Source organism: Anabrus simplex, chromosome 6, assembly GCF_040414725.1.
Source record: "Anabrus simplex isolate iqAnaSimp1 chromosome 6, ASM4041472v1, whole genome shotgun sequence".
In the NCBI taxonomy this organism is placed as follows: domain Eukaryota; kingdom Metazoa; phylum Arthropoda; class Insecta; order Orthoptera; family Tettigoniidae; genus Anabrus; species Anabrus simplex.
The window spans coordinates 49,812,850-49,829,702 of record NC_090270.1 but is presented as its reverse complement, the minus strand read 5'-3'; the positions used below and the strand labels follow the sequence as shown (position 1 = coordinate 49,829,702).

Here is a 16,853-nt window from a genome sequence, read left to right as displayed (position 1 = left end):
CCTAAGTATTTGCACTTGCCATCTTTAGGGATAACTACCTCATCCAAAGTATATTCAAATTCAGTTTTAAAGCTCCTGTTTGTAAATGTTGTAACAGTTGATTTGCCTCCATTAATCTTCATATTATTTTCTTCAACCCATTCTTGGATACTCTCAAGGTCCCTTTGTAATTCTGAGCAATCCTCAATGTTATTTATTTCCCTATAAACAATTATGTCATCTGCATACAATCTTATTTTCGATGTTATATTGTTCCCTAAATCATTTGCGTATATTAAGAAAAGTAACGGACCGATTATACTACCCTGTGCAATTCCCTTCCAAACTTTCTCTTCCTGAGATATATTATTTCCTACTTTGACTTTCTGAACCCTTGAATTTAGAAATGTTCTTATCCAACGTATAACCCTTACGTCCAATCCTATTCCCTCCAATTTCTTTAATAATATTCCATGTTCCACTCTATCAAAGGCTTTGGAAAGATCTATGGCTATGCAATCTAACTGGCCTCCTGAATCCAACTGATCTGATATGTCCTGCTGAAATCCCACCAGTTGTGCCTCGCAAGAAAATTTCTTTCTAAATCCATACTGGCTCCTCATGAACCAACTTTTATCATCACATATCCCTCTGATGTACTTTGCTATTAAACTCTCCAGTATTTTACAAACTATACTGGTCAGGCTGATTGGTCTGTAGTTCTCTGGTTTCTTTTTATCACCCTTTCCTTTATAAATTGGTATTATTATAGATTCCTTCCATTCCTTTGGTATTACACTATTATTTATGACATAGTCAAAGAGAAATTTTAAATAAGGCACTATATACCACCCCATTGTCTTTAATACCTCCCCAGTAATTTGATCACTTCCTGCTGCTTTTCCTTGCTGAAGCAGTTGGATTTCTCTGAAAATATCTTCATTTGTGAATGAGAAGCTTCTTGTTTCCCTATGTGTCTCTCCCTCTCTATCTTCTGTTATGGTTTCCAAGTCCTGACAATCTTCTACTGAATCTCTGAATTCCCTACTGAAGAGGTTTGCTTTCTCAGTATCTGTTAAATGGTGTTCACCCCCTTCTCCCACCATTGTAGGAATTTGGATTCCTTTTCCTTTTTGATTCCTAATATATGAATACAGCTTTTTCCATTTCCCTTTGTGGCCATTACCCTCTTGAAGAATGCCATTTATATAATTCTCTTTTGCTTCCTTTTTCACTCTATTCAGTTCCCTCATTAGCTGTTTTCTAGTTTCTCTATTCTCCCTACCCTCTTTGATTTTCCTGTTTACTATTCTACATTTCCTTTTTAATTTTCTTATTTCCCTTGTATAATAAACAGGGTCTGAGGTCATTTTACCCTTCTTAACAGGTACAAATCTCTTTTCTCCGTCCCAAATGATTCCTTTAAATTTAGCCCAAAGTGTATCCACATTACTCCCTTCACTTATCCAACAACTGAATTGTGATTTAAGGTAAGTCCCAAATTCATCAACTTTAGTTTTTCTGTATAATTTCTTGTCTTGTGTGACCCTCTTATTAAGCCTTTTTGGTACCAGTCCTACATCCATTATTACAGCCTTATGGTCACCTATTCCTTCAATTACCTCAGTTTTATCAACAATTTCCCATGGTTTAACCAAGAATACATCTAGTAAGTTATTGAGACGAGTCGGTTCTTGTACTACTTGTGTAAATCCTCCCTCCCAAATTAACTCTTTATGTGATGATGAGAAATAAGCTAATTTGTTGAAATGAAATTTTGTGTTTTTTCCTGTTTTTCAGTGGCCCAGATGGATCATAGTGATGAAGACTGCTTGATTGTGGTTGTCCTTACCCATGGACTAAAAGCAGGTGTTTTATATGGTGCAGACAATCCTTATCCAGAGGAGATGTTATGGAGTCCATTTTTAGGAGAAAACTGTCCTTCTTTGGCTGGAAAACCTAAAATATTTCTTATCCAGGTAAAGTAATTTATTAATCATAAAAACAGGAAAGAAATAAGAAGGGTCAAATCAAGTTGTATAGAGATTGAAACATGAAAAGGAGCACATAATAGAATTAACAAGTCTCTGTGGGTAGAGGGAGCAATAAAAGAGGAGACAGTGATAAACATGAACACACAAAAGATCAAGAACAATCTCTCCATCCTCATACACTGCATCTTCAAATATCTACGGACTATAAATCTCATGTTAGATCCATATTGATGGTTGAACTTCTTAAAAAATGTACAGATTTTGTTAATTATGCAGTTCAACTCACGTTGGACAAACTGGCAGGAATTTCTTCATAAGATATACAGAACACCGCAATGCTTTAAAATATAATTGTTTCTCGGCCATGAGCAACCGCCATAAACACTATAATCATAATTATACCACAATAGATCATGATCTAAAAATTCTGCAACATGAACAAAAAAGTTCACAACTCAACATCTTAGAGAATCTTTACATTAATATGGATCAGTAACAAGAATCCAGCTCTCAACTTAAATGACTTAAATGAAAAAAGAACATAATATGGGAAACTTTCATTCTGATTAATTTTAGTAAAAAAAACAAGATCATACTTAGTTTCAGTTACCACACCCCCATAATCCTGCGTACTCCCGCAAGTCCTGCCCCATTTCCCCACTCCACCTCCTCCCAACAACATGTCGCACATTTTGACTGCGGGAGAACGTCAGTTGAGAAATGGACTCCAGATTAAGAATTCACGAGAAGTACAAGTGGGCCATGTAACGTAAGTTAATTTCATTCATCATAACTTACCTTAAATGTTTCCTGTCAGTTACGTTCTGTGTAATTCGTAATTTGATTTTTATTATCCACTTTACAGACTAGAAAACAGACAGTTCAACTTACATAATGTCAGTCTATGACTCTTCTTCTTCTATGTGCCCTGCCCAGTCTCCTAGACGTTGGCGATCAATGTGGAGAGTGCTTTCCTGTCTTCAGCAACACGGTAGAATTTTTCAGTGCCTTTTATGCCTGTCCAATCTTTAATAATCTTAAGGCATGTTGTTCTCCTCCTGCCTACTCCTTGGTGCTCTTCAGTTATCATACATCATCATCATCATCATCATCTTCCTTCCAGGTATTTGGCCGTGTGTTCCGTTACGGTATTTCATTTTTCTTTTTGCAAGACTTGAAAGCAATAAAATGTTCTTCCGATGGGTTGCTAGTCTGAAGGAAGTAAGACCATTGGTGGGGATACAACCTCTCAGCTTATATAATAGCTGAAGTTACAGCATTTCCTTCGTTATTGATGCAACGGTTATACCGCCGTGACTCGGTCAACAGAACCTCATCTGTGGGAACAGGTTTGTTCATCCGGTGAAGGTGAGGTTGGCATTTGGGCAGGAGAGGTTATGTCATCATCATCATCATCATCATCATCATCATCATCATCATCATCATCCTTCCAAGTATTGAACCATGTCTTGCATTTTCTTTCCATCGCTTCATTGCACGTCCTATATATCTCTGTCCTCTTGGTTGATAGCGTAGGATCTCCTTTGGTAGTCTTCCAGATTCCATCCTTTGAACGTGATGTTTGCAGTTTACTTGGTAATCAGAGATATAATTGATTATTGGTTTCACATTCAGTCCCTTAAGCACATCTTCATTTCTTATACGATCCCATTTTGTATAGCCTGCTGTTCTGCGCATGAACGTTATTTCACGTGCTGTAATTCTGGAAATGTCTTGAGTTTTTATTGTCCACAAAATACAATAATTAAGTCAAAAGTGTACAGATACATTTGAACGGTATCAGGGGACAACGAGAATATTACAACAAAAAGACCTCCTGCTCAAAAACTGTTTTAACGACCGTCACCTCATATTTTTAATTTTTGTAATGTTTTTTTAAGGAAAAACTTTTTAACAAGCACTTAATATTGTGTGTCTAATGGTTTTCTAGTTTATTATATGTATTTTACTGAGGATGTCCCTATGTTGGGTCGAAATATGTCTGTCTGACATTTCATCTTAATTGGATGTAATATTAAATATTCACTAGGAGGATAATTAACACAATCTGTACAATTTGTAAGAAGTTCAAATAGATGGGCTTTCTCCTCATCCATCCTAGTTCTTCTAAATCCACATCTTCTCAGCCCTCTGTGACCTCATTTCTGCTTCATCTGGAGGGCGGGCATTAACACTCATTGAGGGACCATCTTGATGCATCTTTTTTTTTGACGTGAAAAGTGTAGGAGGAGAGGAAAGCTGCTGATGGACGTAAAAGGTGCATTTTGTGATTTTCTTCACATACAGTGCTTTTAGGCATCTGACCATCACTATTTATTTGTAATTTTATCACTAACAGTGATTAAACCTTCTCTAGCAATAATTTTGACATTGACAGTTAACAGTAACCAGAGTAAGCAGAGCCTATGTCTCCTCTTGAGGCATCATGATTCTTTTTGTTGTTCATCCACACCTTTGTTAATGCACTATTCATTTGTTATATTTTGAATCCTTGTAAAACAATCGGCCATCAGCACACCACCCAGAGAACAGCAGAGTGAGAAGAGTTTATTTAAGATTCTAATTTAATATCATCTTAATATTGAATATTTTATGTGATAGTAATTTTCTAATGTACCATTAATAATTGTTTATTCATTGATATTACAAATTGCGATATAATATGCTTATTAAAAGAGTTTACTGAAAACAGATTTGGCAAATCCGTCTGCCTGTTCTATTGGACCGATTTGCTCCATTTCTGTTTTATTCTCTCTGGAATTACCTGCCGGTGAATCATGAGATATTGATAGGTCTGTAAGTTCAGCCAGCTTTGAATAATCATAAAATCAAATCATTAATGACCACTCCTAAAATTGCAGGCAAAGTCTTACTCTAATCCGCAATACATTCTGTACTTAGCAGGTTGATAAGCGACTATCACTTTCATTAATATTCTGATGTACGTGATTTTCATCCTTAGTAATGTAATTGCATGCAGCCATGTTTGATAACTACCTGTCAAGCCGGACAGTATTAATTTCCTCTGATCATGGAAGAATACTATTCTCTGCTTGATACTCTTTGATTCTTTGACCTTCCCCAGCTAACAGATAACAGAATGTTCCTAATAACTTACATGCTGCCAAGAGAAAGAAGTTGACATACGCACAGACGGGAAGGTATCAAGTCGACTAGCCTTCTGCACGACCATTAATAACACGCAGGTACAGACTCTTGAAAAAGTGGGTGTCTACTTACCCGAACCAGTTACGGCCAATTGTATGTTGCACTATTTCGGGCAAGATTATTTGAACATTTTAAGGTCAAGATACACCGAAATGATTGAAGCACAGTGATTATTATATTGAAAAAAGTGTTATAAACTACATTATTAATGAATGCTGGTCTTAAATGTTCATAAAACTATTGAAAAGGGCAGGCAAAACAGTATGTCTATGACAAGCATATCGGGACAAGTTATCTGACGTACATATAACGAATGCTGCAGAGCAGTATGGGTCCACTAGTAGTTCTTTAAATTTAGGCTAAACAAATGAATATTGTTATATTGTTTTTATTCTTTGATGTTGTAATTAAGTTAGACTTTCCTGATTACTGATGAAGAGAATATTACCGAGCTCGATAGCTGCAGTCGCTTAAGTGCGGCCAGTATCCAGTATTCGGGAGGTAGCGGGTTCGAACCCCACTGTCGGCAGCCCTGAAGATGGTTTTCCGTGGTTTCCCATTTTCACACCAGGCAAATGCTGGGGCTGTACCTTAATTAAGGCCACGGCCGCTTCCTTCCCATTCCTAGACTTTTCCTGTCCCATCATCGCCATAAGACCTATCTGTGTCGGTGCGACGTAAAGCAACTAGCAAAAAAAAAAAGAGAATATTTATTGATCTCGAAACACATACGATGAATAAATAGTTTCATTAACAGAAAGTGTATTGACGAGGTGGATTTAACCATAATACTATTTTGAATAATTTTTAATAAGTTGCACATTGTATTAATAATTTTTCGATGATTCTCCATAACATTGTGTATCTCCTCTTCTTCTTTTCTTCATGGGGCCTCTAAATATTAGTTCCTAATTAGCGTCGATCTCTAAGATCTTTTGCTACCATGTTTTTCCTTCATTCCCACCTAGATGTACCTTGCCCTTCAGAAAGCTGCAGGTTGTTCTTATTGTGTCTTCTCGGATTTTTTCTCTCTCTTCACCTGGTAGTCCTAGAGTGGAGAGTCTGATTCTACCCAGTGCCTCACATTTGAAAAGTATGTGTTCAGCTGATTCCTCTGCTTCATTGCATTTCCTACATATGTTGTCCCTTACTACTCCAATTCTGTGAAGGTGTTTTTATCAGATGGCAGTGTCCCGGCAACAGTCCTACTACCCATCTTATATTTTCTCTGCTGTGTTTCAACAGTTCTTTAGTATGCTTCTTGTTTGGTTCTTTTATCAGTTCCTTTGCAAGCCTGCATCCTGGAGTATTTTTCCAGTTTTCCATTGGTTTCTTTTGTACCCATTTTCCAATGTAGTATCGGCCCTGTCCATAGCAAATCCTGCATACAGGTTCTGGGCCTACAAAATGTGTTTCTGCCCCTTTCCTGGCCAGTTTTACCTGCTTTTTCATTTCCTTCTATACCTGCATGCCCTGATACCCATATTATTTTGACAGTGTTGTACTTTGAGAGTTTCAGGAGAAGTGAGTGGCAATACCAGACAATTCCAGATATTATCCAGACTGCCTCTAGTGCCTTAATGGCTGCTTGGCGGTCCGTAAAAATGAAAATGTTTTTATTCCTATAGTTCATTTTCAGATTTTCCTCAAGACATGTTGTGATAGCTATCATTACAGCTTGAAAGACTATAGTGTGTCTGCCCAGGCTCATCTGGATTGATCTCTCAGGTCTTCCCCTGTTGATCCCTCCTCCTGTGCCATCCACAGTCTTTGAGCCATCAGTCCACCACACTATATCTTCTTTTTCAGTATTCCATTTGTTGATATCCCAGTATTCTTTTTTTATTATCTTTTATTATCTTTTTCAGTATTCCATTTGTTGATATCCCAGTCTTCTTTTTTTATTATCTGGGTCTCAGACGGTTTTTCAAAGTTGTACTTTGGAATCATATGATCAGAAGGCATGAGTAGAATTCCTCTGTTATTACTCTGTTAATTTTACAGTGTCCTAGATTGGGTCTTTGTGCATTCCAGCACTCTGATTGTGCCAATCTATATGAACTCATTCTAGCCTGACCTTTTATGAAATTGCATAGTGATGGGAGGTCTAGTAAAGTACTGAAGGCTTCTGTCATGTAATTCTCATAGCCTCAGTTATGGCTATGCATGCTATCATCTGTTGGCTATCCAATCTACTGCCGACTTTTCCTTGACTTAATTTCTGCCACCAGATGATTGCAGCATAGGCCATCAATGGTCTAATGATCATTGTGTATATCCACATTACCATTGATGGTCTTAGGCCCCATGTCTTCCCAACAGCTCTTTTACATGCATACAGCAAGTTCTTGGCCCGGGCTATGTTCTTTTCTATATGTGGATTCCAGGTTAGATTTTCGTCTAACACTACACATAGGTGCAGTGCCTATTCTTCCATATATATCTTGCCCAAAGAGCTTCAGTGATCTCTTTCCCTCTAATTTTCTCCTTTTTGTAAAAGGGACCAGAGTTATCTTGTTCTGGTTGACTGATAGTTGTTCTTCCTGACACCAATTCTCCACAAGGTTGAGTGATTTTTGCATGAGGTCCTGGATAACACTCATCACCTTACCTCATACCACAATCACTAGGTCATCTGCGTATTCTTGTTTATAGAAACCCTGTTTGTTGAGCATAGTTATGATTTTGTTCATCACAAGGTTCCACAGCAGAGGTGAAAGAACTCCTCCCTGAGCACAGCCTCGGTGGCCCTAACTGTCAGCATTTCTTCAAACAGGGTTGCTTTTATCTTCCTTCCGTCTAACATGGATTTAATCCATTTGACGACGGTTTTACTCACCTTGCTCTTTTCCAATGCTTTGATCATAGAGTCATAGGTTGTATTGCTGAAGGGTCCTTCTGTATCTAGAAATGCTGCCTGTGCAATTTCTTTATATTCTAGACTTTCCTCTAGTTTACAAACCAGCGAGTGGTGTACTACTTCAGTGGATCTGCCAGGTCTATATGCAAACTGATTTTCGTCTAACATTGAGTTTAGTTGCACCGTTCTTCTGATATATTTATCCAGAATTTTCTCGATTGCTTTCAGCATGAAGGAGGTTAAACATAATGGTCTGTATGCTTTGGTCTGGGCATAGTTTGCCCTTCCAGGCTTAGGTATGAATACTGATTTAGCTTCAGAACATGATTTCGGCACATACCCTAAAGCTAGACTAGTTCTGAAGAGGTCCATCAGAGCATTGACGAGTATCTCCCGTCCTTCCTGTAGGAGTATCGGAAGTATCTCATCTGGCCCCGGAGCTTTTATAGGGTGAAACGTGTCGATTGACCATTTTACATGGTTGTGTCTTATTATTCTGTTAGCACAGTTCCAGTTTGCTCTTCGAGCTCCGGTCTCTGTTCCAACTGTTTCTTCTTCTGTCATCTCCTCATCCTCAAGAAAGTGACACACCATTAGCATCTCCAGCGTGTCCTTCCCCTCCTGAGTAAACGATCCATCTTGTTTCTCCAGTGTCCCCACCTAATTTATATGGGTTGCTTTAAGAACCTTCTGGAGCCTTGCTGTTTCAGTGTGTGATTCTACTTTGTCACAGAACAGTCTCCAAGATTTTCTTTTTGCTTTCCGTATCTCTATGTTATACTCAGTGAGTTTTCTATGATATACATGCCACATACCATTTTTAGATGATATTCTGTACAACATCCTAACCTCTTTTTTCATTTTGGCTAGTTTGTTGTTCCACCACCTTACATTTTTGGTATTTTTCTTTTCTTTTGAGAGGACAGTTGTCATGGAATGAGTCTATAATGGCCTCTTCTAATAGTTCCACTGCCTCATCCAATTCTTTCTGTCCTCTCACATTAGTTGGAATTTTTTGTACAGCCTTCCATAGAGCTTCTCTGTATCTATCCCAATTAGTTCTTTTTGGGTCTCTGTACATCTCAGTCGCACATAGTCTCACATCTATTGCAAATTGGATGTGCTGGTGGTCTGCCAATGATGGTTCCTCCAGCACCTTCCAGTTTGTAATAAAGTTTGCAGTATGCATAGTGCTTAATGTAATGTCTATTACCTCCCTACAATTTTTATTTATAAATGTGTGCTTGTTTCCTATGTTCAGTATCGTCAACTCAGTTCCAAAAATAAACTCTAGTAAAGACTCACCTCTTGCATTGCAGTTAGTACTGCCCCATGCCCTGTGGTGTGAATTTGCATCTGCTCCAAGGACTCCTCCTTGCATTGCAAATTAGGTTCTCAACTTCTTCTGAAGGGCGAAGATTAGTTGAGTCATATGGGAGGTATGCAGACCACCACTAAGTCCTTTGAATAATGTTCCTGCAACAGAAGCATTTTAGTTTTCAGCTCACAAGTAAACATGTTCTAGGCATATTCGATATAGTATTGTACATTAGCTTACCTCCAGATTCCGCCAGTCCTGCTACTCTGCCCTTAACTACCCATAGCTCGGACTTGAACTTCCTGATGAAATTGGCCACAGCTGATTTTTTATGTTGTAGGTTGGCCTGTAGACCTGTCAGTACCATCCTTGCCAGTGCTAGGTTTTGTTTTTCCCTTAATTACTTGAAATTTGATCTGCTCAAGTCCAAGCTTGGCCTTAAATCCTCTCTTCTTGAGCTCTTCAAAATCTCTTTCATTAAGGGCCAAAACAATTGTCTTTCCTGTGTCATCAGTAGTTGTTGCATTCAGCACTCTCCACTCTTTTGCCGGAAGTTTAGAGTCATGCTGATGTATCCCGACAAGCACATCATCAACCTTCATCTTGTCAAATGGAGGAGGAAACTTGGTGATGACGTTTGTGGTATTCAGCACCTTCTTGGCTTCTGCCACCTCCAAATTCTCCCCTTTCCAAGGGTTGCAATATACACTATCTGTTCCAGCTAGCTTTTAGTTTCTGGATTTGCACAGATCAGTACCATTGCTCCACTTTCCAGCCTTGGAGACTCAAGGAAGCCTAGAAGGCATCCATCCAACAGCGGTTTCATTTGCGCTATCAGTGCAGATGAAAGTTCCTTCACGTCTTTCTCCTTCAGTTTCCTGTCTGGAAAGGTTTTAGATATTATTGCTACCTTGACTGAAGTTAGTCTTTCCAAAAAGGACACGACTGTCCCTTATTTCTGTTTCTTGGTGGGCGGTTTTGTAGCCGAACTTGATGGCGTACTAACCTCCGATCTTGACCTTTTGAACGTTGTCAGAGGGATAGCCTCTCGCCGATCCCTGTTCCTTGGCTTCTGCTCCGTCCAAGTTCCAGCCACTATTTTGCCTTCCCTCCTCGCTCTCTTCCTTTTCTTGTAATATGCACTGTTGCAAGGTAGTCTGTCAATATGAAATCTGTTGATTTTTGATGCAGAAATCTTCAGTTCTGTCTCTACGGACGTTCCTGGTTTGCTTGTGGTAGCAGTCTGATCTACTGTAGCTTCTGTTGCCATTTCTTGTTTTGAGTTGGCGACAGCCTGTCCAATTGGGACTTCTGTCCCATTTTTCATCTTGGGCTTGCTTCTGGATCTGTTCAACTGGAGCTTCCACGTGGCTTCCCTTGATGTCGAAGTTTTTGAAATTGGTTCTTTATAAGCATCCATATTTCAATCAATCATAGGGCTTTAGCCCCTTTTAGAGTCCTGAGCGTCGTTCTCACCATCCATGGTGAGACATACAGCCAAACATTGTCCTCCCGCAACTCAGGCTCTCCGTAGCAGAGACCACACTCCTCAGTCATCCATCCAGCGGTCCACCCCTGGCCCGAACCTAGACAGGTTGGTTCCCCCTTCAGTAGGCCTACTCACATGGTCTCCACTTGGCATTATCATGACTGAGTTCACAGCCACGACTTTCCCCGTAGGTTGCGATCGCCCCTTTCCCAAGCCGCAGCTCGTTCAGGCTATGTAGAGCAATGTGATGTGGTGGTTCCAGCACCCCGCAGTGAGCCTTCACCTCAATCACCAGCCCCACTTCACCTGAACCACCGTATCACCCATGTGGAGGAACCATGGATGTCTCTCTAGCATGTGTGGGCGAGGCCTCCACTTCCAAGCCTTGACTTGGGCTAGTAACCAAATACCTTGTCATAATCAACATCCTTTCTTTCGCTGATCAGTTTCACTGAAGTAGACCTGCTCCTGCTCCTCTGCTCAGCAACTCTAGGTTTTCTTGCAGATCCTCGAACCTCTTCTTTCCAAGGTAAGCTGAACTCATAGTGCCCTTCACTATTAATAGAAACTAATATTCTTTAAATCACTATAACAATGTTTTATTATCAAACAGTATGTTTTTACGGTGCATACTGAAGATTTTAACATGACCTTGTAAAAGCATGAATTTTTTCTTTGTAAAATCATTTTAACATTCATAACATAATGTTTGCTTCAATGTTAAATATTTTTAACTACAATAAGTAAGTTAATGTCAGTTTTAGTAATCTACTGAAGATGATCCATTTAGGATCGAAACATGTTTAGATATGACAAGTGTGAAATTTAAGTATTTTAAATTCACAATAACTATAATGTATTGTGTACTGGTCGGTACACCTCTACGCCGCACATTTGAATTTTCCACCTTAAAGTACTCCTCTACAGGAGAAACTCTGAACTTTAACAACTGTATCAATTTATAAGTTTCTCAGAAGATGTCACTACAGGAAATTTTGTGATTACGAAGTTGTCAGTACTGTGTGGATTTCAACGTATTTTGTTTTCTATTGATCAAGAAGTGTGGACATTCTCTCATAGATGTCTCTACTGTAAAACTGGGATCATGCACCCTGGTGCGAAATGAATGAACGTTCTTGAAGAAATTTTGTATTCAGAAGTTTTTGTCTTTACTAAATTTTGTTCTTTCATTTGTGGGTTGGCAATATTAATCTTTCTTTCTGCCAGTTTTGAACTTAGCCAATCAGTAATTTCTGCAATTAATTTCCAACCAATCCTAGGTTTCTTCTTCTATCTTGATGTGCAACTTTTAGCCAGCCAATAAAGTTGAGTGGGTATGTCTTAATTATTCATGAAAGGTCTCGAATCTTCCCTGAGTGTATAAAAACTGCTGATTTTCATGGCTCCTGGCCACTCGAACAACATCTAGCCTAGTGTATGGAAGTGTAGCAGGAGGTGGGAAGCGCCTCTTTCATCCGGCAGCAGCTCTTCTGCAAGGTAATGGCCACTTAACATCTTTATTTCTCGCTAGCTCAGCAGTCTAAACCGCGGGGAAGATCCGAAACCTTTACTATGTAACCTATCTTGAAACATGTAATTTGCCGTCGCTTTTGTAAAACTTCACATATCTTTAACTGTAAAACGGGGATAGAGAGTGCTTTACCCTCTTGAGCTCCCCTTCATTTTTGGTTTGAGGTGCCTACGTTTTGTAACTGTTTCTTCCCTTCTGTAATGTCTTAAAGTTTTCTCATACGAGTCACCTCCCTAGCTTGGGAGGCCTAGTGCCTCTGAGGTTTTAAAATGTGTATTTAGGAGTGCTAATTCACGCCTCCTTTCCTTTCTTGCATTTAGGGCCATTTACATTAACCTATTATTTTTCTTTTTCTTTTAAGGCCCTATAGGCTGGGTACGAGATACCCCTGTTTAGTTCTTGTAAGTTGTGCCTTGATGGCAAGTGATTGTAAAGTCTGGTATTACCCTTATAAGCTTGAAAAATTGAGAGGGGGTTAGCTCTTTTATTTGTGGTAAAAGTGCCTCTAGGAGGCCTGACATGTTTTTTTTTTGGAGCTTATGTTCCTTGAATGAAGGGGTTTTCTGCCCTTTGAACAAATGAGTGAACCTTGGGAAAGTTGGGCTAATAGCTCAACGATTGTGTAAATGGGGCTTGAAGCCCAGAACTTTTAAGGACCCCGAAACTCGGGCGTTCGTTTGTAAAAATTATACCTTGTACCTGATTAGTGGATAGTGGTTGAGTTGTTGTTATCTGTTTAAATTCTATGTAAAATTTGTTAAGTTTTTCTACTTATGAAAATATAACCTTTATTGAAATTTTAATTCATCTTTCAACCTTGTAGTTAGACCCATTACAGCCCGCACCTTCTTTCACCTCTGCCTTCCATGGGTAACCCCGTAACATATTGAATAAGGAGGATACTGTTCAATAATAAATCATTGTTATAGTAATTTAAAGAATATTAGTGTAGCTGTCAATACTGAAACATGAAATTTATAATTTGTGGTTAATAGAAATGGTATTCTTGAAACACGTAATCATAGGATATAAACTTCATGGTTTTGATCCGTATTGAATTGTGATCACAATAATAATTTTTAAATTAATGCCGTATGGTCCACCCTTTTCAATATTATATGAAGCAGTATTATTGAATTACATTACTACATTACTACATTGAATGTTAAGCAAAGTGCTCAACGAAAAGGGGCTACAATTAAGTCCAAACACTACTGGTCTATGCCCAGAAACCTTGAATTTTCCCTGGGCAAAATCCTCCTGCCACAAAAACCTTAGAAAGTCTTTATCAGGTGGACCAACAGAAATTTGAACAAAGGCCTTCCTGATGTCAGAAACTACGCATATTATCCCATGGCAAAATCTTGTCAGAATTTGTGGAATTTGCTCCAGTAATTGGACCCTTTTCTAGGCACTCATTCAAAGATGGAAATCTCTTACTCTGGCTGGAGGCATCGAATACAGGCCTGATGGATGTAGTGGAATTTTTAAACACTCCCCAGTGTGGTAAGTAGTCTCATTTGTTATTCACTTCTTCAAGTACATTACTACATTAGTAATGTAATTCAATAATATTGCATAATATAGTATTGATAAAGGTGAACCATACAACATTAATTTAACAATTATTATTTTATTCTTGAAATTGTCAAATGTGCCAATTTCCTTTTCTTCTCGGAACTTCTTTTCCACAGGATCTTTGACTCCAAGACAGTCTAATTTCCACAGTTCAGTCACACTATAATTCAATGAATTCAATGTCAGCAGGGATGTTACAAACATTTTAGCGCTACAAGGAGAATGACGAACCACAAAATTTCCCATAACAACCCTTCCCAAACAAGTTTCTATAGCCACTGGTCCACAGTTAAATGTTTTAATTCTCCCAGTCGGTAACGGCCCATACACGTCAGCTTCCAGAAGCAGTTTTATTTCAGGTCTACTGGGACCACAATCAGAAACAAAAATGTTGTTTTGTTGCAGTTCCTTCATCTAGGGACCCCTCTGAAGCCTAGGCATTTCACCACACATCACAGGGTTCTCACAACAATACTTCCTATCCATACTGTAGATCTTCAACTGGTAGGTCAAATGCAACTACCTGTCAGTTTCAGCATCTCCAAACAAAGCATGAGTTAAGGTCTCCATACCCGAGGATTGAAGTCCAACAGAGACAGCAGTTCATTCCAGTAAATAAGATCGCTGAGATCCACTGTGAATCAAAGCCCTGATGATGCATTCTTGTCTTTCAGATAGGATCTTCCCCATTAGGGTTTGAAGGAAAACCTCCTGACCACAGCTTTGACTGCTCAACTTCGCCCTGTGTATCTCTATATTTGGCTCCTCCTTCATCTGTTCTTCAATTAACTCCATCAATGACAAGTTTGGACACATAAGAACACGATGTCTGTTCCCACATACCTGACACCGCACAGTCGCTTTATAAGCCTTAACCATATTGTTTCAGACACTGGTAGCAGCACCCCGTTTTCATCAATATACTCTTCTTCTGAGACAGAGTCATATTCTGCACCTTGAAACAATCTTTCGCATCGGTTTCTCTTATCGAAGACACAATTGCTTCCATTTGATGTACCTCTTGCTTCTCCAGCAAACAGATTACTAACATTAGGTATAGGTTCAGGTTGAGATGACTTGCTCTTGTGCTTTCCCAGTTTCTGTGATGATACATGGTGTCCACTTTGGGTGAGAGAGATTCTCTGTTCTCTTTCCACTTCGTTCTTCAGAAAAAGTTATAACTGTGACAGTTTTGCACAATAAAGATTCTCTTTCGTTTCACTGATAGGCGAAGAAATGGCAACTCTTAACCACACTCTTAGCAGGTCTTCTGGGAATGATGATACAAAATGATGGTTCAACTAGGGAGAATTTATCACTGGTCATTCCCAGTAGTTCTAGTGACCTAAGATGCAGCCCTAATCGAGTTGCAGAGGAGTGAGTTTCTGAGTCACTGTGAAATTCTGAATAATTAACCATAACAGTTCACGAACATAAAACTCCACCAATAATTCTTCTCTTCTGAACCCTACTCTGTAAGCACTGCATTGCTTTTTTGTAATTATTAGCTGTAGGCAGAAACATGGGTGATTTACAACATATCTCACCCTGCTGCCCTCTGCAGTAGCTTGAATGAGGTACTGGAATTTATCTTCCCTTTCTATGTCTGGATCTGAGAGACTTTTGAAAATGAGACAAAGTCTCTTATGGTTCATTGGCACTGCCAGCAGCTCCAAGTAGCCTATGCAATGGCCTCCATGGTATGCACTAGCGATGCATCTTGGTAGGTGTGCTATTTGCCAATTGATGAGCCCAACTCAACACACTGGAGCAAAACGCTGGCAACCTGGGATGAGTTAGCTGGAAAATTTATAATGTCCAATAACAGACCAACTATATTGGTTCTGAATGGGTCAATTATACAAGTTTATGCTCCCACTTCAAGCCATTCAGATGAAGAAGTTGAGTCCTTTTATGAGAGTCTTGAAAAAATCTATGAAAAAGAGGAGATTGTTGTTTCCAACTGGTTATTGGTGATTTTAATGTAACAGTCGGCACCTATTAAATTAGCAACTCAGTGGTCGGCAACTACGGGATTGATCACAGGAACGACCGCAGAGAGAGACTAGTCCTATTTGCAAAATATACCACCATGCCAATAATGAACACATTCTTCAAAAAGCATCCTAACCGGAAATGGACATGGAGAAGCCCCAACTTCAGTGTTAAAAATGAGATAGATTTTATTCTGTCAAATATGCCTGATATTTAAACAAATTCAATACTGACAGTGATCATCAACTTGTAAGAGCAAGAATTGAAATCAGTGTAAGAGATGAAAGAGAAAACTCTTAAAAAGGAAGAGAAACATAATCAATCTCCAAAATTTAGAAGAAAACAAACAGGTATGGTATTCCAAAAAGTCATCCAAAGAAAGTTTCAGTTAACAAAGAAAGAAGACCTAGCAAATATGTTAGTTGTAAATGCACAAGAAGTAGGTGGCTTATGTAAGAGTAACGACCAACCAAATAAATTCAGTGACAAAACCAAAGCCCTGCTACAGAGGAGAAGAGAAATGAAAATTCGAGCTGATCGGGACACAATAGAATATTCTGAGCTATGTAAGACCTTAATAAGAGAAATGAAAGCTGATGTACAGAAGTTCATTGAAGAAACCTTAGGAACAGGTGTAGAGAACAAGACAAGGTTAAAGGCAGCTAAACATAAGCTCACAATTGGTGAAAAACAGGTAATAGCAATTGATGGAGAGAATGGTCAAATTACTGAAAAGAAGGAGATTTTGAATTTTATTAGAGACTTTTATAGCAATCTGTATAGTAAAACAAAGGAAACTTTGATAGCGCTTGACCTAAAAAGTGTAACTAAAGTTCCAGATATACTTCCTTCGGAAGGCCAGATAGATATGCTATAGAAAACATGAAGAAAGGAACTCGTGCTGGTAATGATGATCTCTC

General features: G+C 38.8%; 1 protein-coding gene across 2 annotated transcripts in view; it reads left to right on the top strand.

Annotated features, from left to right (window-relative positions):
- Positions 1 to 16,853, top strand: part of LOC136875856 (uncharacterized) — a 289,779-nt gene that overhangs the window by 134,076 nt on the left and 138,850 nt on the right. For both annotated transcript variants that reach the window (XM_068228203.1, XM_068228204.1), the window contains exon 10: positions 1,780 to 1,958. In XM_068228203.1, the coding sequence (XP_068084304.1) occupies positions 1,780 to 1,958 (179 nt within the window). The remainder of the gene's footprint in view (positions 1 to 1,779; positions 1,959 to 16,853) is intronic.